This window comes from Marmota monax, unplaced genomic scaffold (assembly GCF_021218885.2).
Source record: "Marmota monax isolate L192 unplaced genomic scaffold, Marmota_monax_Labrador192_F-V1.1 WCK01_AAM20220418_F8-fsc00021, whole genome shotgun sequence".
In the NCBI taxonomy this organism is placed as follows: domain Eukaryota; kingdom Metazoa; phylum Chordata; class Mammalia; order Rodentia; family Sciuridae; genus Marmota; species Marmota monax.
Genome location: NW_026695228.1, coordinates 6,787,958 through 6,813,269, shown reverse-complemented (window position 1 = coordinate 6,813,269; position 25,312 = coordinate 6,787,958). Strand labels below are relative to the sequence as shown.

The following is a 25,312-nucleotide window of genomic DNA, read 5'->3' as shown; positions in this document are numbered from 1 at the left end:
CGCCCCTTGCTACTCGGGGACTTTTACTGGACCCGGCCGAGTGAGACGCAACTCCCGCTGCTCCCGCGATCTTGACTCTGGGCGATGGAGAACGGAGCAGTGTACAGCCCCACCACTGAGGAGGATCCGGGTCCCGCCAGGGGCGCCCGGAGCGGCCTCGCTGCCTACTTCTCCCTGGCCCTGCTCCCTTGGTATCGGCGGGTTCTCAAAGGCTTGCAGCTGGTGAGTGCGCTGCCGGCGGAGGGCGAGCAGGGGCTGGGGACTGGGGGCTGGCCCGGGGGGTCGATGGCCTGCGGGCGCGGGAGGCTGCCAGGCGGCCACTGCTCAGTCTGGTTGTTCAGGAAGCAGCCGTTTCCACACCCTCAGTTCCTTCCCTCTCCACCTGGCGGAGGGGGCGTTGCCCCCTGCTTCTCGCTGCTGTCTCCGGGGCCATCCTTCATCCCCAAGTCTCTCTCCATTCGGGCCCCGAATGGTTCCGCGCGCCCAGGAAATGCGTCGTGGGAGACCCAAGTCAGCCACTTCGACGTCTTTCACTTGCCCTCTGTGGTGGCCTTTCTCTCTCCTCCCAGCTGCTACTCTCCATGGACACCCCATTTACTTGTGATTAGACTACGTAGTACTGCTTATCTTTCTCTGGTTCCTGTGGTTTTCCTGGTGCTGGACCATGGGGGCAAGTTGAACTTGTTGAACACAGTCGGACGGCACCGCGCGTGGCACTGAGATGTGTGTGTCTCCAGTAAATTGTCTCCCAGAAGTTGTTATTTATTTATTTAGTACTGGGGAGTGAATTCAGATGCTCTTCTTTACTGCTGAGCTACATCCCTAGCCATTTTTACATGTTTTTTTGAGACAGGGTCTCGCTAAGTGGCGGAGGCCGATCTCAAACTTGGGATCCCTTTGCCTCAGCCTCTCTAGTTGCTGGAATTACAGGCGTTTGCCTCCCTGCCAGGCTCCCAGAAATTTTGTATTGACTGGAAAATAATTATTTCTGAATGAGCAATGTGTGTGTTCAAGGTAGGAAGTCAAAAGTATATGCAGATAGCAGAACTGGGAGGTGGGATGCTTTGTTTTTTCATTGAGTATTTTAGGCAGTTAAAGTGTCATAAATCTATTAGTGAAAATATCAAAGCATCTTTGAAGTTTAAATTATAATTCAGTTAACACTCATAATGAGCTCCCCTGTGCTGTTTCAACCACTAATAGCATTATTTTTCCTGCACCAGGACCATTTTGGGAAAAATCAGAATGCTTAGAATGTTTATGGGTTTTGTTTTATTTATTTTTATTTTTAACTGTTCCAAGTAAAAAGAACTCATTGGTTTCCTTGGTGGGGGGTTATAACGCAGATGACCAGAATTTAAATTCTTAGAACTCAGATGACCTACTTTTGTTGAATAGAAAAACAGCAGTTAGGAAACTGGCAGGGCTTCTTCCCCACCCACCCCCAGCGCCTCTCTGTGTTTGTGTCTTTGTCTCTGTGTGTCTGTCTGCTCCCCTTCCTTCTTCCTCCGACTGGGGATTGAACCCAGGAGTGCTCTACCACTTAGCTACATTCCCCAGCCCTTTTTATTTTTTATTTTGAGGTAGGCTCTTACTATGTTACCTAAGCAGAGTGTGGACTTAAGCATTCTCTTCTGGCACTGCTTTTATAAAGAACCAAAATAAACTATCTGTGGATGATTAGGAAATCACTTGAAGACAAGTGATAATGTTGCCCTATGGAACTCAAGATGTTGTGATCCTGTTTCTCTGGCCTCCCTTTAGGTAGTCCCACAGGGCCACTTTTAAGTTCTTACCAGGTATTAGAGGCTCCCTTTTGCCACTGTTCCTTTTCATTTGGTGTTCCTGCTGCCTAGAAGTGCTTCCTCCTGTTCTTTCTCTTATCTGCTCTCATGGGATTTTTAAATATTATCTATGCTTCTCTGCAGTAGAGCATAAATGTTTCTATGTGAATGGAACTCTTCAGAAGAGGATGATATTCATCTGAAGCATTCTTGCTGCTCAAAAGAAATAATGTATATTAATTTGCTGCCTGTTAAATCTTTTTCATTTGCCTTTAGTTTTTCTTTTTAATCAGAACTGGCAGAGCTAAAGTAGAATTTCTCATTACCTTATTACAGTTTAGTAAACTGTTATCCATATCTTCAGAATAGAACACAACTTGAAATTTTGCTGGTGATAGACTTTTTACTTGGATGAGAGAAGAGTAGGTCAGTTTGCCTTGAAAGAATTGTTAGACTATTCCTGTTTGTTCTCCATTGTTCATAAGGAGAAATGAGGAAAGGTAAAAACTAATACCTTTTCATGAATTCATTTATTTGTTTATGGGGAACTTGTAATATTACAGAATGCTTTCTTTAGTATGGGGTGTTAAAAATATTGTTTCATTATTGCCTTTCACTTTGATGGTTGTTTTCTTGTTCTTGCTTTGTCTGTTTCAGTAATGTTTTATTTCTTCATAATTGCAGTGTATTACAGGAGTTACCCAGAAAGTCCCAGGGAAGTTATAGATGGAGTCAGTAGAAATTGTCACCTAGCCTGGGGCAGTAGACAAGATCTTCTTTGCCTTCACTCAAACTCTGCCTTTAGATTGTCTTATTTTGATGATTTATTAAAAAAAAAAAAAGAAAGAAAGAAATGCAGAGCTCCCATAAGGAAACAGTTGTAATGGAGAAACCCATAATCAGAAGAGGAAGTACAGTATTTTTAAAAGGAAACTTAAAAATGATGTCCATTTATGTATTTGAGTACATTTTTCTGGACCCATAAATCTTATCAGTTTTTGAAAGACCCCAAGAGAGAAAGGAAGCCTGTTCTAAAATTAAAAACTAGACATTGTGTACTTGGGAAATGCTTACATTGGGGTGCTAGGGATGTTGAGTTCGATTACCTCTGAGATTCTTTGCACATTTAAGATTTCTTCAAATCTCTTAGTCTCCATGGAGTTTTCTGTTACAGAACTGAGCTCTGAAGGGCAGAGGGTGGAGCCTACACACATGTAGGAGGAGATTAGAGATAAAAGAGCATACCTTTTCTAGCTTTTGGAGTCATATAACTAGCTATGTTTGTCATTCAGATATGACCTGAATTTTGTCAAAGGATTGTCCAAAGCATAAGCATCCTCTAACTGCCACACACCCTTCCAGAGATAATTAGAAATTCATTGAGATATCAAGGTGAGGAGTTACTGGAATCTTAAATTTATGCATACATTTGTTCTTATGCTCATATTTTGTGAGTTTTTTATTTTACTTTTTGAGGGAGTTGTTTTTTTTTTTTTTTTTTTAGGGGAGAATCGACTTTGGCAACCTACTTTCTTGCTAATTAGCTGGTGCAGTGACCTAAATATATATAATTTTCTCTCTTCAACAAGCTCCACATTGTGTCTGTGGTACCAGTTGAACATCCTGATGGCTGCACAGTACTGGGATTATAGTCATTCTTCAGGCAAGCAATTTGTCTTAGGATTCACCAGTAATTTCAGCTTATTATAATGTTATTCTGTCAGTACCAAGAAGCAAATCACTCACAAGCAATTTCTTATATTGATGTTCTTTTCATTATTTAAATGTGAAAATTGATATGTATTAAATTGGAATACTCTATTTTTATCTCAAGGAAGATCTATAATGTCAGCAATTATCTCATTAAGCTTTTGTAAGTAAATATTTCTTAAGGCAAGAGAGACCTGACAGTATTTCTTATTGGAACCTTACAAGGTTTTTAGTAACATGTTTGTTAATTCATAAATTCATAGAATTTTATACATGATGTCTTATGATTAATGAAAAACATTCAAAAGTTCTTTAAAGCCAGGCCAGTGGTACACGCTTTTAATCCCAGTGGCTTGGGAGGTTGAGACAGGAGGATTGCAAGTTCAAAGCCAGCTTCAGCAAAAGCAAAGTGCTAAGCAACTCAGTGAGACCCTGTCTCTAAATAAAATACAAAATAGGACTGGGAATGTGGCTCAGTGGTGAGTTCAATCCCTGATACCGCCACCCCCTCCCCCCAAAAAAAATTTCTTAGAAAAAAATTTTTAGTAGACTGTTAAAGATAAATAATAGGGGTTAAAGATAAATGATAGGAGCTGAGGTTGTAGCTCAGTAGTAGAGTGCTTGCCTAGCATGTGTAAAGCCCTGGGTTCGATCCTCAGCACCACATAAAAATAAAAAATAAAATACAGGTATTATATCCATCTATAACTAAAAAAATTTTAAAGATAAATGATAGAGAATTAGTGTTAAACATAATAACAGAGTTTTAAGGAAGATTCGGTTTCAGAAAAGATGGTGAAATTGAAATGGAGATATAGGGTAGTCATTTTCTGAATGTTTAAATCACCAGAGCTGTGTTAATACCATCTTTTAGTCAGTGAGTGAAACTTCCCAAATGACTAGTCAATTTTTTTTTTTTGGTGGGGGGGTACTGGGAATTGAACCCAGGGCTAATTTACCACTGAGCTATATCCCTAGCCCTTTTTATTTTTTATTTAGAGATAGGGTCTCCCTATATTGTTTAGGGCCTACTAAATTGCTGAAGCTGGCCTCAAACTTGAAGTCCTCTTGCCTCAGCCTCCTGAATTGCTAGGATTATTGTTGTGTGCCACCACACTTGGCCAATTGTTTTTAATATAAGATTTAATAGCAAAAAAGGAAATATACAAAGCTGGTGGTTGTAACTTCAAAACCCTAGTCTTACAGGGTTGGGCATATAGCTGCAATGGTAAAGTGCTTGCCTAGACTACTTGAGGCCACATGTTCAATCCCCAGCACTGCAAAAAGCAAAAAACCCAATCTTCCAGAGAAAACCTATGCAAACATACATCATCATAAAATAAACTTTATAGATTTCTTTTTTGCAGGGGAGGCAGTAGGGGACAAGTATAAAGTGAGAGCCAAGGGACCTGGGTTCTTGTCTGTGCCTGGCTAACACAGAAGCTTGGTTTCATCTGTAAATTTGAGGTTGAGGGACTATATGTTCTCCAGAGGCCCTCCCAACTCTAAAAGCTTGATAATTCCTGTATTTATATTTGTGTAAAATTTTATCATTAAAAGGAACTATATTGGGCATAATTGTTAGATTCCTAATTTAATATTCGACTCAGCATTATGATTTCATGCTATTAGGAGCAAGACTGTATACCATGAAATAGCAATTAAGCCTTTTTACTTATGGGTTATGTTCATCATTAACTACTTTTTTTTTCATCATTAACTTCTTGTCTATATGAGTGATATTATCTGTTTTCTAGTCCTTGACAATTGATATTTAATGCTGTTGACCAACTATTTCTTGAAATTATTCCTTCTCTAAACCATTACACTTTCTTCTTCATTTTTTAATACAAAAAGGGACCACTTATTCAAAAAATCAACTAAAAATATGATTAAAATAAAAATAATCCACATCCTAACCCCTCACCCCTCACACTCATAGGCATCACTGTTTGATTAACAGTGTGGAGGATGTTTACTTGCTATGTAAGTTTTCCTAAGTTTTTGTTTTGTTTTGAACACTTCTTGATTTGCTTATCCTGTGCTAGTTGCTCTTTTCCTTCCTATTCTTTTTTTTTTTTTTGGCAGTGCTGTATTCCCTCCTACTTTTTTTTTTTCTTAATTTTTTTTTGGTTGTTGATGGACCTTTATTTTATTCACTTATTTATTTATTTATTTATTTATTTATTTATTTTTTAATTTTTTATTGTTGGCTGTTCAAAACATTACATAGTTCTTGATATATCATATTTCACAATTTGATTCAAGTGGGTTATGAGCTCCCATTTTTACCCCATATACAGATTGCAGAATCACATCAGTTACACATCCATTGATTTACATATTGCCATACTAATCACTTATTTATATGTGGTGCTGAGAATCAAACCCAGTGCCTCACACATGTTAGGCATGTGCTGTACCACTGAGCCACAACTCCAGCCCTCCCTCCTACTCTTGAACTGTCAAGTTCCTTCAGGCCCCACCCAGTGCCCTCCTGTCCTGTCTACTAACCTACAAAACCAGGCAGGCGTTCCCTGGTTCCTGTAAAGGGTAGTTCTTCCCTGGTGCCTTCATCCATATTCCCTTGCACAGTCATAACACGACCGCACCCAACGTGCCTTCACCATTTTCCTCATCATCCACATCCAGTTAGGTCAGTTGCCTTATTAGCCTTTTGGATTTACCATGCAAATTCTTGCCTTCATGAATCTGTTCTTTTTTATTCTCTAACCTGGAATATCCTCTTCCTGTTCACAATCTGTGTCTCTCAACCTTGGTTTTGAGTCCTTCTCCTGCTATTCTGAATTCACATATAATGAATGCCCAATTATGTCGCATAAAACATTGTTTTCTTATTATTTCTTATACATTGATTTTATCACTCCATCATTTCATCTTCATGTATATGTTACAGTATTGGATACATAATCCTCATTCACACTTTGTACAGGAAACTGAATAGTGCTATGGTGATTCTAAAGGAAGATTAATGGTAGCAGCTGCCTTAGCCTCCTGAGCTGTTGGCATTACAGGGGTGGGTGCACCACCCTGCCTGGCTCCTGCCCCCTTCCCTTTTTTTTTTTTTTTTAACCAAGAGTAGATAAGAACTGTATATCTATGCTAAAGGTAAGATTTTATTATTATGTAGCCTTTACAGATGAGTGGTCCTGATAATCTAATTTTTACAATAAGAATGATTCAAAAGCAACTGCTGGGGCTGGGGCTGGGGCTCAGTGGCAGAGTGCTTGCCTAGCATGTGTGAGGCACTAGATTCGATCCTTAGCACTGCATATAAAAATAAGCAAATAAAGGCATGCTGTCCATCAAATAAATAAATAAATGCAACTATTTTTGAACAGTTACTTTTTAGGCTGGTGTCTTCTAATAGTTAACTTTTAAACACTTGAGTCATATTTTGCAAATTTCTCATAACATTTTTTTTTTCCTTGTACTGGGGATTGAACCCAAGGGCACTTAACCACTGAGCCACATCCCCAATTCTTTTTTATATATATATTTTTAAACTTAGAGACAGGGTCTTGCTAAGTTGCTGAGGCTGGTTTTGAACTCACAATCCTCCTGCCTCAGTCTTCCCAGCCACTGAGATTACAGGCACTTGCCACCACTCCCAGTTTAAACTCTTAAAACTTGGAAAAAAGTTAACATAGAGGCAAGAATAAAGCAAATAAAACATTAGACATTTAGAATATTGTTATACTATAGACCTGTAAAAATTCATTGTAATTATACATACAGGAGATTAAGGCAATAACATTCATGATGACCTGGAATTTACCTTGTGCCATTTGATTTTTTTTTTTTCTTTTGATACTGGGTTTGAGCCCAGGGCCCTTTACCACTGAGCTATATCCTCAGTCCCTTTTTTATTTTTTATTTTGAGACATGGTCTCACTAAATTGCTTAAGGTCTCACTCAGTTTCCCAGGCTGGCCTTGAACTTGCCATTCTCCTGCCTCAGCCTCCCAAATTGCTGGGATTACAGGCGTGTGCCACTGTGTATCCTTGTGTGTCACTTTAAATCCTGTTGTATGATAACTGAGAATGCCTTACTGTCCAAGGAAGTTGTTTGCGATGGGACTATTTCATGCCTTGCTAATTTACAGTAAATTCGAACAATGAGAGCTATTTGTGTCCTTATATAAGTTCTTTTTAGTTGTGGAGATATATAAATTTTGTATTGCCAGTAAAGGGGGGGAGGATCCTGTGGAGGCTTACATACTAATTTAGGTTGGACCCCTTTTTTTATTTTCAATTTTTATTTTGAAATACTTATACATTCATAAGAAATTACAAAATAAATTTAGAGAGGTCCCATGTACTTGTTTATGTGTGGGTGTGAATGTGTATGGGGGTGTTCTGTGCTATGTTGTCACATGTATAGCTTCCCATAGTCATCAACCTAGTCGAGATGCAAAACTGGTCATCACAGGCCTTCTTCCAGGCTATCCTGTTATAGCCATGCCTTCCCCCTTTTCTTGGCCACCACTAATTTATTCTGCCTCTCAATAATTTTTATTGTTTAAAGAATGTTATGTAAATAGTGTGTATAACCTTTTGAGACTAGTTTTTTTTTTTTTTTTTACTTTGCATTATTCTCTGGAGATACATCAGGTCATTTTGTATATTGTTTGTTCCTTTTTATTAATAATGGATTTACCACAGTTTAACTATTGACAACATCTGGATTGGTTCTAGTTTGGTGCTATTGTGAATAAAATTGTCATGAAAATTCATGTAGTGGTTTTTGCACAAATTTTCATTTCTCTAGAATAAATCCCAAGAATACAGTTGCTGGGTTGTAAGAGATTCATGGATAGTTTTTGAAGAAATGGCTAAACTGTTTTTCAGAGTGGCTGCACCATTGACTTCTTTTTAATGAAAATGTAAGATAAGATGTTTATTATGTACTGTGAAATGTATCTGTTGATTTTTGGTAGCAATCTTATGGCCATTAGTATATCTGGTTGTTTCTGCTGGCCTCACTGAAGTCAGGTGGCATTTCCCTTTAGCCTTTGACTTGGGTGAGCCCAGTCAAATGCTCAACTCTGATGAGTCTTTTGGATGGTTTTGGCACTCAGAAAGAAACTCCCTCAGCTTCCACAAAACCCACATAAACTGCCCAAATGAACTTCTCTTTACTTTCTTCCCTCCAGTTTCTTGAGGATTGGCCCTGATGTGAGCCCTGAATCCTATCTTGAAAGAATTTCTTCATCACCCTTATTTATTTATTTTTTTAAAAATTTGGTTGTAGTTGGGCACAATGCCTTTATTTGTTTGTTTGTTTGTTTGGTGCTGAGGATCGAACCCAGCACCTTGCTTATGCTAGGCAAGTACTCTACTGCTGAGCCACAACCCTAGCCCCCTTTCTTATTTTTTGATACTGGGGATTGAACCCAGGGATGCTTAACCTCTGAGCCATATCCCCATCCTTTTTATATTTTGAGACAAGGCCTTGCTTGAGTTGCTTAGGGCCTCACTAAGTTGCTGAGACTGGCTTTGAACTTTCAATCTTCCTGCCTCAGCCTTCCAAGCTGGCTGGGATTATAGGCATGCACTATTAAGCCCAGTTTCACTACCTGTTCAGACTCATATAATTGTTTTCTAAGCATTAAAATATGCACAGTGTGCTCCCTCCCATCTTGAAAATACTCTTCCTTTTACCTCATCCATTGAATCCCTATCTGGCCACTCTTTCCCAGCCATACTTCTTGACTGCAGTCTCTATTCCGCTGCCTTGTCTTCTGTTTACTTCCTAATGACCATGCTACAACCTAGCTTCTTTATTTGGCTAGACTTCCTAACTGGGATTTCCTTGCTGATGTCACCAGCAACCTTCTGGTACTCATTCTAATGAAGGCGTTTCAATGTTGTTCTCTCTTGGACTCTAAGTAGCTTTTAGTGCTCATGATTACTGTCTGTGGAAATACTTTTTTCTTGCCTGCTGTCTCTTGGGCTGCTGCTTCTAGTTTTTGTTGGGGTCTTCCCTTTGCAACTCCCTTAAATCTTGAGATTTCTCAGGGTTCTGCATAAGGCCATCTTCCCTCATCCTGGGTGATCTCATCCTTTCACTTGGCAGCCTCCACATCTTGATCTGCATCTGGACCTTTCCTCTGAGTTCCAGATGCATATATCCATTTGCTTCCAAACTATATCTCCACCTAACTCTTACAGACTTCACCAGTCACAACACATTTAAAATAGAATTCTCTCCCCAGCACCTTTGCCTCTTAAAAAGAAAAACCCTAATTCTTTCTGCAGGGAGGTACCAGAGTGTTAATACCACAAATCCAACAGTGGGAGTGCTATTAAAATCCACCTGCACTTAATTGAGTTGCTGGGTCAGTCAGAATTACCCATTCTCCATTCACTGTGCCAGGCATTCTAGCCCCACGATTGTTACCCACAGTCTTAGTGAATAAATGTGCCTTTTTAAAAATATTTATTTTTTAGTTGTACATAAAACCCTTTATTTTATTTATTTTTATGTGGTGCTGAGTAAGGGAACCCAGGACCTTGCATGTGCTAGGCGAGCGCTCTACTGCTGAGTTACAACTCCAGCCCGTAAACGTGCCGTTTTATTTTAACTAAAAATAATGTGTACATATGTATCATCTTGTGCCTACTTTTTATACACATACGTACATACACACACACACACACGCACACACAATTTTTATTTTTTGGCACTGGGAATCAAACCCAGAGATACTTAACCACTGAGCCACATCCTTAGCCCTTTTAAATATTTTATTTAGAGTTGTTTAGGGCCTCACTAAGTTGCTGAGGCTGGATTTGAACTCTCAATCCTCTCGCCTCAGCCTCCTGAGCTGCTGGGATTACAGGAGTGCACCACTGTGCCTGTCATTTCCTTCGAGTTATTTGTACTCGCCCTGTCTGATAAGGACTTCTATTGCATCCCTCAGTGATTAGCCGCTTTTCTCCGTTACTGCTACCTCTGGTCACCATGTTCTCTGATTTCCTACTTCAGCTTCCCAGCTGGATGTCTGCTCCGAGTTTTGCACTAGCTCCAGTCCCTTCTCCATGGAGCTAGCAAGAACCACTGAAAGTACGAACTTGATCATTTTACCCTTTTGCTATAAACCCAATAAAATCCAGATCCCTTAAACTACTTGATAAGGAAACTTATATCTGGTTTCTGCTTATATCTCTAGTCCCATATAATTTTGTTCTGTCATTTCCTTCTCTCAAACTACACTGTAGTTATGTTGACAGGCTTTCGCAGTTCATTTGGGGTGGTGAGATATGTGTATGTGTTGGTGGGGGCAGCGCCATGCTTTCTCATCTCTGTGTCTTTATGTAGTGTTCCTCTGCCAGGAACTTCAGTTCCTATCTTTTACCCAGAATTGAACTTATTTTTTCCTGAATCCCTTCCTGTGTGTTTTTATAAAAACAATATCCTGATTTCCTTGTTCTAACATTTAGCTCAGTGTAGTTAATTGCCTGTATTACCTTTAAGACAAGTAGGCCGTAAGTTCTGTATAGATGAGGTTCACTCAGTAGTCTTGTTTACCATAGTCTCTATAAATACTTGAGTAAACAGATGGTATTTTTTGACTAGCAGTGGGCTCTCTGAAAAACAAGTAGAATGTTTTGCTTTTTTTGTAGTTGCTGTCTCTGCTGGCATTCATCTGTGAAGAAGTTGTATCACAATGCACATTGTGTGGAGGACTTTACTTTTTTGAATTTGTAAGCTGCAGTGCCTTCCTTCTGAGTCTCCTTCTGCTGATTGTGTATTGTACTCCAGTGTATGACAGAGTTGATAACACAAAAGTAAAATCATCGGTAAGTGTGAAAAAATAAAATCCCTGTATTAAGAGCTTAGCTGTTTTGATCTTGGTTTTGTTGTTCAAAGTAGGTGTACTTTTAAAACTCAGCACCATGAAAAGACACTGTGTGGGGCTGAGGGTGTGGCTCAGTGGTAGAGTGCTTGCCTAGCATGCATGAGGCACTGGGTTTGATCCTCAGAACCACATAAATGTAAAATAAAGATATTGTGTCCACCTAAAACTTAAAAAATAAATATTAAAAAAAAAAAGAAAAGACACTATGCATTATTCCAACTCTCTGTCTCTAAAGCAACTCAATTTTTCCTGCCAAGGGAATGTTAGTGAAAGTGGGATTAGAGGGATTAGAATGACAGTGACAAACATTGCCAGTATTTTATAGTTATTGGTGGTTTAATCTAATTTACAGTAGACTTTTTTGTGTGTGTGTGTGTACCAGGGATTGAGCCCAGGTGCGCTTAACCACTGAGCCACATCCCAGCCCTTTTTGTTTTTTATTTGGAGCCAGGGTCTCTAAGTTGTTTAGAGCTTCGCTGAGTTGCTGAGGCTGGCTTTGAACTCATGATCCTCCTGCCTTAGCTTCCCGAGTCGTTGGGATTATAGGCATGCGCCACCATACCTGGCAGCCTTTTTTTTTTAAAAAAACTAGATTTGTCACTCTTTATTTTCCACATTTCAGAGTGTCACTCATTTGTTTACAGTTATGAATTGTGTGCCTGTTGTGTTCCAGACATACGCTAACATTGGAGATAGAGTTATGAACTGATTTATTTCTTGAGCTTTTAAATAAAGTAAAATTTTATTTAAAACTGTCATTCTAATGTATAATCCTGTTTATATTTTGCTTTCATTTTATTATGAAGAAAATTGTAAGTGAATTTAAGAATGAGTTTGTTAGGTGGGTGTTGTGGCACACGCCTGTAATCCCAGTGATTTAGGAGGCTGAGGCAGGAGGTTCACAGGTTTGAGGCCAGCTTGGGCAACTTAATGAGAGTCTGTCTCAACATGTAGCTTAGTGGTAGAGCACCCCTGAGTTTAATCTCTAGTATGCTAGAGATGGGGGTGAATTTACTGATTCATTATTCAGAAATTACCCTTACAATAAAATTATAGTGGGAAAGTCTTGTTTTCCAATATTGGAATTGCTTAACTTTCTAGACAGTCTACTATCCTTTGTTTTTATTTGAGTATAGTTTGGATTTGTGGAATGACAGATGAAATAGTTTACAGAAAGTACTGAATTTAAGAAAGAAATCATTGATAAATTTATTTCTTCAGTATGTTTGGGTTTGTGAAGAATTGTGCATGTCAGGGTTGAGGTATAAAAGGATATATATTTCTGAGGATAAAGATAAAAATTATGGTATATTTTAAATTATTAAGGCCAAGAGATAATGGTGTAAAAAGAAAGCAGCAAGATTCTATTGTTTTAAATTAATGAGAAGCAAGCACAGGGTCATGTATTGGTTATCTTAATATATTTACCTTTTTTTTTTTTTTTTCCTTTTTTGTTTTGCAGTGCTGGGGTTTTTGCTTTAGGAATCTGTTACCTTTTTTAAAAATTTTTTTCTCTTTTTGTAGTTGTAGATGGACCATGTGCCGTTATTTTATGTTTATTTTTATGTGGTGCTGTGGATTGAGCCCCATGCTTACACATGGTAGGCAAGTGTTCTGCCATAGAGCTACAGCCCCAGCCCAGGAATTCATTACCTTTAAAAAAAAATTAAGTTAAAAAATTAGAAAAAGTTGATGTCAAACAGTTAAATATAACTTTGAATCAGGTTTTTGATTAACCCATACTTAACAGTTCTTGATATGACCAATATATGACTGTTCTATAATCATGTCCAGCACTTGACGTGCTATGATTTAGAATTCTTCTATTTGATGCTCCATTTTTATGTTGAGGATATTTAGGTTCAGAGTGGTTAAGTAACTGTCTAAAGTTAACACAGCTAGAGTGAAGTGAATTTGAACTCAGGGAAAGCCCTTATGTTGTATATTCTCTCATGTGATCTAAGCAGAATCCTATTAGAACCAAGGTCCTGATAACTTCAGGGCTGTCATGGCAAATGCCATCACTGTAGGAATCTCTGTGTAACAATGGCAACAGACCCACTTTTAAATGAAATACATATTAAGAAAAATTTCGGACAAAATCTTAGGATTTTTGTTAATTGTATTCATTATAATTAATTGTATTAATTATATTATTTTAAAAGTTTTTATAGTTGTAGATGGACAGCATGTCTTTATTTTTTCATTTTTATGTGGTGCTAAAGATTGAACCCCCATTCCTCACACATGCTAGGCAAGTTCTCTGCCACTGGGCTTTGGCCCCAGCCCTAATTGTATTCTTTTTAATTTTTTTAGTTGTGGTTGGATTCAATACCTTTATTTTATTTATTTATTTTTATGTGGTGCTGAGGATTGAACCCAGGGCCTTGCACGTGCTAGGCGAGCGCTCTACCGCTGAGCCACAACCCCAGCCCCTAATTGTAGTCTTACAATTAAGAATTTCCTTTGAAAATTCTTCCTTATCACAGAAAAGTATGCCTTTGGAGTGACTATCATATTACCAGTTTTCCTCTCTGTCAAACACTGTTTTCAGTTGGCAAGTGAGAGCTTTCCTAGGCAGTGCCATAAAGAGCACTTTGCAACCCATGAAGCACCTCATGGTTCTAAGCGGTGTTATGATGAGATATGGAAGCTCTTAGGTGGAAGATAAGCTCATCACACACACTTATTTTGGATTACCCACTTGGAACAGTTAAGGATAATATGTTATTCCAAAAAGTTCCAGTGTCTAAAACACTATTGACATAAATCTAATTAATGATAGATGGTTCTTTTGATTTTTCTCTTTTCCAGAGTGTTATTGAAGTACTTTGAGAGATGTCATTCTAGCATAGAATACTTTAAAAGGAAGGATTTTTTTTTTCTTCTGGAAATGAAATGAAATTGCAACAAATTCTTTGATTGTGATAATTGTTTTTGGAGGAACTTTCTAATAAAGGATTATGTTGGGGGGACTTTCTGTTAAAAGATTATCTTTTGGGGGGGACTTTCTATTAAAAGATTATCTGTACTCTTTCAGTGTGACCAGTTCAAAGTGTGGGTGGTGTTTTGAATGCCAGGCTTATTGGAAAGTTATAAGTTAGGGTATGTAAATTGGGTCGTGTCAAGAAAAAAGTAAGTCATTCAGGTTTTTGAAAATTAAAATTTAGGAACTTTGTTTTTACGAATCTAATTATGTTGTCTTCCTTATGTGTTTTATATTTATGCATAGGATTTTTACATTACATTGGGAACAGGATGTGTATTTTTGTTGGCATCTATCATTTTTGTTTCTACCCATGACAGAACCTCAGCTGAAATTGCTGCAATTGTAAGTATTTAGTATTTTTTAACTTTGCTTTTTTTTTGTTTCCTTAAAAATATAGAAGTTTGAAAAAATACTTGACAGGTTTTACAATATGTGAGAGTAATTTGTCCTTTATTTTTTAATGTAATTTTGAATAGAAGATCTAAAATTAAATAAACATGATAGCCCTAAAAACCTAGAATTTAATTGAGTCTTGTTAAAAAAATTCCATCTACTCCACATATGAATATATTATGCTAATGGAAGTGGTAAAATTGATTTTATCATATTTTACCTCTCTTTAGTTCTTCAGAAGCGTAAATGAATTGGGGGGCTAAGGCAGGAGGATTGCAAGTCTGAGGTCAGACTTAGACCCTGTCTCAAAATACAAAATAAAAAAGGACTGGGGGTGTAGCCCAGTGGTAGAGTACTCCTGGGTTAAATCCCTAGTATCACAAAAAATAATCAAAATTAAAATTAAAAAAAACATAACTACATTCCAGATGCTGTTCTAGGTGTAGAAAAATACTCAGGAGAAATGACTTAAAGGTTCAGCCTAATAAACGAAATAGAAAGGGAAACAAATTGTGACAGAATATGTTAAATGAACCAATAGAAGTTTGTCTAGACAGTACTCTTCAGTGGACTATGCCTGTACTTAAAATTTTAGCAAAACTTTCTGAGGAGTACTAGTTAGGAATAGTTTTTGAGGAAATCAGTTACTAGGATTTTAACCTTTACATGTAATTTTTCTTAAAACTAATATGTATAAGAATTCATCTCTGGAAGAGACTAGCCAGTTCTTTTCTACCTTCCCTTCTACAGTTACCATCCCCACTCCAAAAGAAAAATGTACTTGTCCCCAATGTTTCTATGGTACATTGCCCTGAGTTGTAAAACAAGCAAAAAATAAATAAATAAATAAAAAACCTTTGTGAACAACAAAGGGATGATTGAAAATAAAGATCTAGTATTGTTTTTTTTTTGGTACTAGGAATTGAACCCAGGGATGCTTAACCACTGAACCACAACCCCAGCCCTTTTTTTACATTTTATTATTATAATTGTTATAAGATAGAGTCTCACTAAATTGCCTAGGGCTTCTCTAAGTTTCTGAAGCTGGCTTTGAACTTATGATCCTCCTGCCTCAGCCTTCCAAGCTGCTGGGATTACAGGCAGGTATCACTGCACCTGGCAAGGTTCAGTTTTTATCTGAAATCATTGGGAGTAGGTTTGTTTTAAGAATTCAGAATATTCTGGACTTTGGAAAGTTAATACTCCTCCTGTACTATGTTACCCTTTAGAGGGCCTAGTACAGCACTCTATAATCCAACATTAGTATTTCTGAAGCAAAATATGAATATTTACAATAAAAGGAGTAAGAAAGACTGTAAATAATCTTATTATGTGTCAATTTTGAGTCAAGTGAATCATGAAAGCTTTGAGTTTTTGTAGCTTTTGGGGTTTCAGAATTGCAAATGAAGGATCATGGACCTGAATTGGTACCAGTGTTGTGCATGTGAACGACTAATGATGGGATAATACATCCTCTTGCAAGCCATCTAGTTTCTAGTTAGTACTTTGTTTTTAATGAAATTGAAGTTGCAATTAGTAGTTGTCAGCTAATAGATCATTAAAACCACTTTTATGACAGAACAGTAGAAGAGGATTTCAAAGAATTGTATGGCTATATCTACCTATTCATGTGATCATAATTTCTTAGCTCTTTACACCTATAAAAACAAAACAGATAAAATTATTGCTGAACCTTGACTCATTCTAGCAATTAATAATATCTATCCAAGGATACACAAACCATTTGGAGAGAAAAACCAAAGTTTTAATAGGGTCTTATGGTTAATTTTAGTTTGTATACATATTGTCATTGCAGAGAAGTGTGATAGGGTGATTAATAATATACTTATGAGTATAAAAATATATTATCGGGGGCTGGGGATGTGGCTCAAGCGGTAGCGCACTCACCTGGCATGCGTGCGGCCCGGGTTCAATTCTCAGCACCACATACAAAGATGTTGTGTCCGCCGAAAACTAAAAAATAAATATTAAAAATTAAAAAAAAAAAAAAATATATATATATATATATATATATATTATCGGCTGAGGTTGTGGCTCAGCGGTGGAATACTCGCCTAGCAAGTGTGAGGCCCTGGGTTCGATCCTCAGAACCACATAAATAAATAAAACAAAGGTATTGTGTCCAACTAAAACTAAAGAATAAATATTTTTAAAAAATATATATATAAATTCATAAAATTCTGTGGGGTAAGTGAAATGAAGTTGAGGAATACTTGAGTTCTAAGGGAATATTAAAAAAGCATGACATAAAATCCTCAGCTGTTAAAAAAAGTTTATTTTTTATTTAGATAATGCATTAGAATGTTACAGTAGTTAGATTTCACTGGGCATATTTAATAGTTACTCGTGGTTTAAAAAGTCAGTATTTATAGTAAACTGAAGTTACCTTTTGCAATTATTTTGGGGAGGGGTTACTGAGGATTGAACCCAGGGATGCTTTACCACTGAACTACATCTCCAGCTCTTTTTGATTTCTTTCAAGGCAGGGTCTGGTTCAGTTAACCGAGACTGGCCTTGAATTTGCGATTCTCCTGCCTCAGCTTCCTAAGTCATTAAGATTATAGGTGTGCGTAGTCACTCCTATAATCTCCTGGCCCTTCTGCAACAATTCATGTTATGAATAGACTTAAATGAGTGAGAGAGACATTAAAAATAAAAAAGGGAACTATGTGAACAAAGGAGCTGGCAGATCACTTGTCTGGATTATATAATATAGAGGCCCCTCTGTGGACTAGAGCTTTCTGAGGTGGTCAGAGATAGTTTGACAGACAAGGGGATATCCTTTATGCATTTGAAATATTCAAAAAGTTTCCTAAGCAAGTAAGGGAATAGATGTTATCAAATAAAAATAAAGACTTCAGAGTGAGAAAGACTTGGGATTGAGGGTTGGGTTGGGTTGATAATTTTTTTTTGTACTGGGAATTGAAAATAGAGGGGCTTAACCATTGAGCTACATCCCCAGCCCTTTTTTTTTTTTTTTTTTTGGATACTGGGTCTTGCTAAGTTGTTTAGGGCCTCACTAAGTTTTTGAGACTGGCCTCAAACACATGAATCTCCTGCTTCAGCCTTCTGAGTTGCTGGGATTACAGGCTTGCACCACCATGCCTGGCTTTGATCAATAGATTTAGGTTGAATATGTTGGATATATCCAGGTGAATTAATTTGGAGTTTAATAATTTGCTATATGGTGAAATGGGACAGAATGCATATTCATTTTAAAAAAATTTTTTTTTAGTTATACATGGACACAATCTGTTTATTTATTTTTTATTTTTATGTGGTGCTATGGATAGAACCCAGTGCCTCACATGTGTGAGGCATTCGATCTGCACTGAGCCACAACCCCAGCCCAGAATGCATATTCTTTAGAGTGGAGAGGGGTTGAGGATGGTGAGGGTCAGGAGATGGCAACATATAGTTAACAGAATGTTAAGAATTACTGAGGTGGAATGTTAGAGTTGCAGGAGACATTAACCATCACCCAATGCAATTTCTCTTTTACTTTTAGGCCCCTGTTTCCATAAGGGTTTTGCTAGGGAAGAAGCGAAATTTGAGCATGGTCTGACTCTTGACAGAATTCTCAGAATGTTTGATCATATGTTAGAAGAGTACAATGAGGAAGTGATTTTAAGGAAGAGGAAGTAGGTAGTGGCATCATGTGTTGTTGTCATTTTAAGATGGGACAATTAACTGGAAGTTAGATAATTTAATCTCATATCTTCAAAATGAAATTTGTTTTAATATTAATTACTTTATCCATTTTTACCTAGGTTGAGTTGTCTACTCACATATTTCCCTAATCATGAATGTGGGTTAGTCTAAACACTGTTAATAATCCTTTATTTTGTATCATTTTATGGGTTCCTCTACTCACCTTAGTTTCATAGATTGTTGCCCCACCCATATACATACATATATAAGACATGCATTTGTATTTTGTGGGACTTTATCTAATAGCTGTTATTCTGGAAATTCTTCTTTTGTAACTTCTTTCCTTTTTTTTTTTTTTCCTTTTTTTGGTACCTGGGATTGATTGAACCAAGGACACTTAACCACTGAACCACATCCCCAGCCCTTTTTATGTTTTATTTAGAGGCAGGGTCTCATTGAGTTACTTAGACTTTTGCTAAATTGCTGATGCTGGCTTTGAACTCATGATCCTCCTGTCAGCCTCCCAAGCTGCTGGGATTACAGGTGTGCACCACCATGCCTGGATTCTTTCCATTTTTTGTTAGTTTTAAAAAGTTATTTTATCATTAAAAAGTAGTAGGTATAAGAAAAAATTGAAAAAAAAAGATAAAATTGATAAATCATCTTGCTTGTATGAAGCACTCTCAGAATCATGTGGGAAATGTGAAATTGTATTCCACAAGTTCTTATTATAACCTTTTCTCCTTTTTTCTCCTCAGGCGTTTGGATTTCTAGCAAGTTTTATGTTTCTGTTTGACTTTGGTGCTATGCTTTTTGAAAAGCTACAGGAGTCCCAGCTAAGAAAACCTGAGAATACCACTCGAGCAGAAGCCCTCACTGAACCCCTTAATGCCTAAAGACTCTGGGGAGCAGGTGTTACACAAGATGGTGACTCTTGGTGGTGATGCCTGAGCTCTGGCAGAAGGTCCTGTAGAATTTGTGTAATTGCTTAAACCACTTCTTTGGAGAATTGGGGGAATAGCAGGAAGGCAGGTTTATCAATATTAGGCTGTGTTTTCAGTCACCACAGTCTAGAGTAGAGGGTTTTTTATTTTTAATTGTAAAAAAAACCCAAAAACCTTAAAACTTGTTGTTATGGAGTTTGTCTTTTTTTTTGAGGAGAAGGACCGTTGTTTAAATCACACAGTTCAACTAAAGATAAATGATTCTGTCCTTGTGTTACAGGGCATTCTCTTATTAGTCTTAGCTTCCAAATTATGCTTTATAGCTGTATAAACAGCATGATTATATTCATTTATTTAGAAATTATTTCATTCTTAAATTAATTTGCTTAGATATTAATATTTTTATTAGATTATGTTCTGTTAATGGAAATTTAATGTATATTTTAATAGACCAATATTTTAAATGTTGGTCTAGGTTTTTTCTTTACTATGTGATACTTGGCTTTACTGTATCTCACTCAGCCTTAAAATTATATGGTAACATTTTAGGATAATTATTAACTCTTTCTGAGACCTTTGTATAGCTTAATATAAAATATCTGGGAGCTGTTGGTATTTTATGTGTAAAAGCAGCAGCAATCTCATGTTTAAACTGCACTTTGTTGAGATCAGGTTTAAAAAAAAATGATTGTTATATAACAGAAAAATTGAAGAAACTGATATTATACCTAAGGACCAAAGAAAAGAAAGGTAGATTTTTTACTTAGTACAATATATAGAAACAGGCTTCAACCACTTCCCATGTATGTGAAGAAGTGAATTTATACTATGGGTTAGAAAAAAGGGCTGTTACCCTGTTGGCATGTGATCATTTCTATTTAATGCAGCTCTGTGGGTCCTTTTAAGATCACTTTGAGCAAGTTTTCTTTTTAAAACCCCAGTCTTTGATTTTTCATCTGTTTGAGATGCTTCCTTTTCTGTCTTATCAGAATGGTCCACATGCTGCTTCATCATCTGACAGAGGTGGGCCTCTTCCTTGTTAGTTTTCTTTAGGTGTGAAAGTGTGTAGCGGGAGCCTTAGGGTCCTCGTTCCCACATTGGCATTGCTCTAGCTTCTTGTAGAAGAAGATATCGTAAGAAAGTGAATGTCCAGGAACTTGACCAGGTGAATACTGTCGATGATGTAAGGAAGTAGTCAAACCATTCTCAAGAGATTTCGGTTCTGATAATTTGAAAGAATTGTCTTTTGCTCGCTGTCTTATAGTCATACACACAGGGCACTTGAGATAGGACTTTGTTGAGATCAGTCCTTTCTGCCCAAGTCATACAGAGTAGACCTTTCTTGTTCTCGACCAGAGACTCCAGTATTAAGGTCATGAACCCAGAAGTCACATCCTTTCGTATTTTGGTGGAGGATTCCTAGGCTAGGTTTTCTCTCTACAGCAGTGGAATCTTATTTCCAGTGATTCAGTTAATGACCACATTCTTTTTAGTTTCTCAGCTGCCATTTGAATGTTGTAGATAGGTTTTAGTTGCATGCACGTGGCTATTGTGGTTCTCAAAAATTGGTCAGACTGGGCAGATACAGCCTCTGCTGTGTTATAAGGTCAGTTTCTTATTCATCTGTATCCTATTTTAGATGCTAGTGTTAGTGATGATATCACTACTACCTACTTGGGAGATAATGAAATCAATCATAGATTCTGTTTTTATTGGGTATGTCATCTAAAAGAGGAGAAATAGCTGGGTCTTAGGTCCAAGAATGATGACTGATTCAAAGATAAAAAATTTATGGTAGGCAATTGTAGAATTTCAGATCACACTGTGTACTCTTGTCATTTTAAATGTCATCTATACCCATATAGAATTCACAGCAAATTGACTGGGCTACCTCAGTTTTACCACCTGTGTTAGTCATCTTTCTGTTGCTATAAGAAAATACCTGAGAAAATAAACTGAAAAAGAAGAAATGGTTATTTGGGATTACAGTTTTGGAGGTTTCAGTCCATGGTCAGTTGACCCTGTTGCTTTGGGGTCTCTGGTGAGGCAGAACATCGCACTGAGGAATGTATGGTAGAACAAGCTGCTCACCTTATGGCAGCTGGGAAGCAAAAAGGAAAAAAGAGAGCAGCAAAGACAGAAGTCCTATAGTCCCCTTCAAGGGCACCCCCCCCCCCCCCCCCAAAATCTCCCATTAGGCCCAACCTCTAAAATTTCCAGCACTTCTTAAATAGTGCCATTCTAGAGAACAAGCCAGCAATGCCTGAGCCTTTGGGGAACATTCTAGGTATAAATTATGGCACCAACCATGCTTTGGGCTTAGTTAGAATTGACGGACTTATTCCCAGTTGGCTTCACTCATTCAGCATGTTGGGATTGATTGTAACTCTGCTTATTCTGAAGTTTTACCTCCATGTTTCATTGGTGCAGAAGTGGGCTGCTTAGTAGGCCACTTAATCTTTTCTTTTTCAGAAAGATAATTTGTTCACTTGTATTTTTGGCCACTCTTAGAATCTTCTTTCACATTATTTTTTTTTATGGAACCCATTATTAGTTAGCTTCTCTCACCTGGAAGGAAACGAGTAAAAAGATCATGGTAGTAAATAAGTTCAAGGAGAATTTGGGACCAGAAACTGCTGTTATGTATAGAAAAGGGCAATCTCAGTAAATTCAAATTTAAAATAATTTTATATTAACAGCTATGGCAAATTTGTATTTTATAAAAACTGTTTAAAATGGTTTTTAAGAATTATAAGGGAAAGGTACTTATAGTGCAAAAATTTTGTAATTATTAAATTATGCTTTATTTGGGGACTGGGAAATGTATTTTTACATTGTTTATAGCCAATCATTTTTGTATTTGTCAATGTAAATCCTGTGGGTCTTTTTTATCTCTCTCAATGTCAAATTTTATAGTCTTCTTTTTAAATAAATCCATTTAATTAAAATGTTCACACCTTTGTAGTTGTTCATTATAGGAGCATGATAGTTTGTCGAACGGTTTCTCCCTAGTTGTGGGAGTTGGCTCAAACCTTGTTGAGTACCTGTGTAGAATACTAGAGTGTGCGCTATCCAGGGGCAAGAGGTGAGGCTAGGAAAGAAGCCAGTCCATTTCCTATACCTGAACTGTTCCTCTTGATGAAAAGTTAAAATACACATTTAAACATTTTTAGGGGTGAAAAGTTATAAAATAGTGTTACAGATTAAATGCCTTTATAGAAGCAAATTTGGGCCCTATATCACATTTCTAGATGTGGCTAACAGTGCTTAAAAAAACAGGCATATTCTGTTTGTGACTGTTTAACAATTGGGAAAGTGCAAAGGAAAAGTAGGGTGGTTCTGGTAAATTTACAGCTATTTGTGTAGTTTGCAAAATTCCTGCCTCCAGTCTGTATGAGAATAACAAGGTCTTTATAGTCATCAAGAACTCACTGGAATTCATACATTCTTCAAAGTTTATTGTTTGGTTTTGATAAAGAGCATTCTATCAATATGCTGTAAGCTGCAAGGAGAAGAAAATATAATCAAATGTGTCTTAAATGGTAAGAAAAACTTTACAAGAAAGTTGGGTAGGTCTTGGTGGTGCAGGCCTGTAGGTAGCCTGCAGGCTCAGCTACCTACACAGGAGGGACAGGTAGGAGGATCACTTGAGCACAGGAGTTTGAGACCAGCCTTGTAAATTCAGTATTTCAGCTGTGTCGTCATGGACCCAAGTCCTTTTCTGTGATTTTCTGACCATCCATCTTGTGCTGTGAGTTTTGTCCTTAAAGTTGAACCTTGGGGGAGGAGGGCAGTGCTGGGGGTTGAAATCAGGGCTTTGCAAACACTAAGTGTTCTATTACTGAGCTACATTCCCTACCACTACCCATTTTATTTAATTTTGAGATGGGGTCTTGCTAAATTGACCAGGCTGACCTTGAACTTGAGATCCTCCTCCCTCAGCTTCCCTAGTTGTTGGGAGTACAGGCCTGGCTCAGGGTTGAGCCTTTATGGTGTAACAAGACATCTACACAGTGGTATCTAAGAAGAAAAGGAATTATTTATTCTCCTGTATCTCTCAAGATGTTTCTTTTCAGCTGGGTGTGGTGGTACATGCCCTACTTTATAGTTTTTTTTTTTTTTTCAGTCACTAAAATGTACAGAGAATAACACTTGGAGACAATACCCAGCTTAAGTAGATTTTTAACATTTTGCTATATCTGCTCTAAGATCCTTTGTTGAAACAAAAAAGAATTTTAGCCAGGCATGGTGGTGCACACTGAATCTCAGTAACTCCAGAGCTGAGGCAGGAGGATTGCAAATCCAAGGGCAGCTTAGTTTGACCTTGTCTCAAAACAACAACTAAGGAGTTGGTGATGTAGCTCAGTGGAAGAGTGTTTGCCTAGCATGCAAGAGTTCATTTCCTAGTACTGCCAAAAAAAAAGGAAAAGTTTTTTTTTTTTTTTGAGTGTATGTGTGTGTGTGTGTGTGCTTTTTGTTATTGTGTTTTGTTGTTGTTGTTTGTTTTTGTTTTTAGTATCAGGAATTGAACCTAGCTAGAGGTGCTTAACTACCAAGTCACATCCCTATCCCTTTTTTTATTTCTTATTTTGAGAGAGGGTCTCACTGAGTTGCTGAGGCTGTTCTCAACTTGTGATTCTCCTGCCTCAGCCTCCTGAGCCACTGGAATTGCAGGCCTATGCCACCATGCCCAGTGAAAAAGTTGTAAAGTACTACTACGTTGAAGCCCATTATTATATATAATTAAAATGTACTACCTCTAATCATATTCTTCCTTTTTGTTTTTGAAATATTTATTTTTTAGATTTAGATGGACACAGTATCTTTATTTTATTTTTATGTGATGCTGAGGATGGAACCCAGTGCTTCAGGCATACTAGGCGAGGACTTTACCACTGAGCCACAACCCAGCCCCTCTTCTTCCTTTTTTTAAGGGTAAACATTATATTAAATTTGGTAGATCTCCATCCTTCTCTGTTTTTATTGTCTGTACCAAATATGCATAGGAATATGCATTGGAATAACATGGATATAGAAAAATAGCCCAAGAAAGCCAGCATCAGACCCATATAAACATTTGGTAAACAAGAGAGGTAATCTTGTGTACCAAAGAAAAAGTTTCTCATTTAAATAAACGAGATCACAAAAATCAATGTAGAATCAGTATAAAATATAAAAGGCAAATCTTTAAACATTTTAGAAACAAAGGAGAACATTCATGACTTTGAGGTTACCACAGAAACAAAATATAAACCATAGACTGTAAGAAAATATTTGCAAGACAGATTTTTTCAAAAAAATTATTTTTTTAGTTGTAGGTGGACACAATACCTTTACTCTATTTAATTATTTATTTTTATGTGGTGCTGATCGAACCCAGGGTCTCGTATGTGCTAGGCGTGCTAGGCAAGCTCTCTACTGCTGAGCCACAACCCCAGTCCTCCAAGGCAGATTTTTAACTAAGGATAATATTCAAGTATGTCAAGAACTCTGAAATGAAGGAAAAAACTCAAAGGGAAGACACAGGATGTAAACAAACAACTCACAGAAATGTGGAACCCAAAACAAATGAAAATGATGATCAAATTCATTGGAAATATGAGATAGGATGAGGCATCATCTCAGTCCCGGACCAGCAAAAATGTTAGTTCAACAAACATCAAGTTCAGAATAAGAGTAGGGAAACAGCGCCCTTAGCCCTGCTGATGGGGGACCCACTTGAAAATATTTAGCCATGTTAAAATGATGCATCTTTTTTTTTTTTTTTTTTGAAATGGGGTTCGAACCCAGGGATTTGCAAATGCAAGACAAGAGCTTTGCCACTGAGCTATATCCCAGTTCCCCAAATGATGTATACTTTTGACCCCAGCGATTTAGCTTCTAAGTCCTTGCCCCCACATATAAACTCACATGGAGACATTCATGTATGTTTGTT

At 37.4% G+C, this 25,312-nt stretch overlaps 1 protein-coding gene across 1 annotated transcript; it reads left to right on the top strand.

Annotated features, from left to right (window-relative positions):
- Positions 1-22,329, top strand: Cmtm6 (CKLF like MARVEL transmembrane domain containing 6). Its single transcript, XM_046437211.2, has 4 exons — positions 1-222; positions 11,144-11,320; positions 14,612-14,710; positions 19,192-22,329. Exons 1-4 carry the CDS (start codon positions 85-87, stop codon positions 19,327-19,329), a joined length of 552 nt encoding a protein of 183 aa, XP_046293167.1. The 5' UTR covers positions 1-84; the 3' UTR covers positions 19,330-22,329.
- Positions 22,330-25,312: the final 2,983 nt, after the last annotated feature.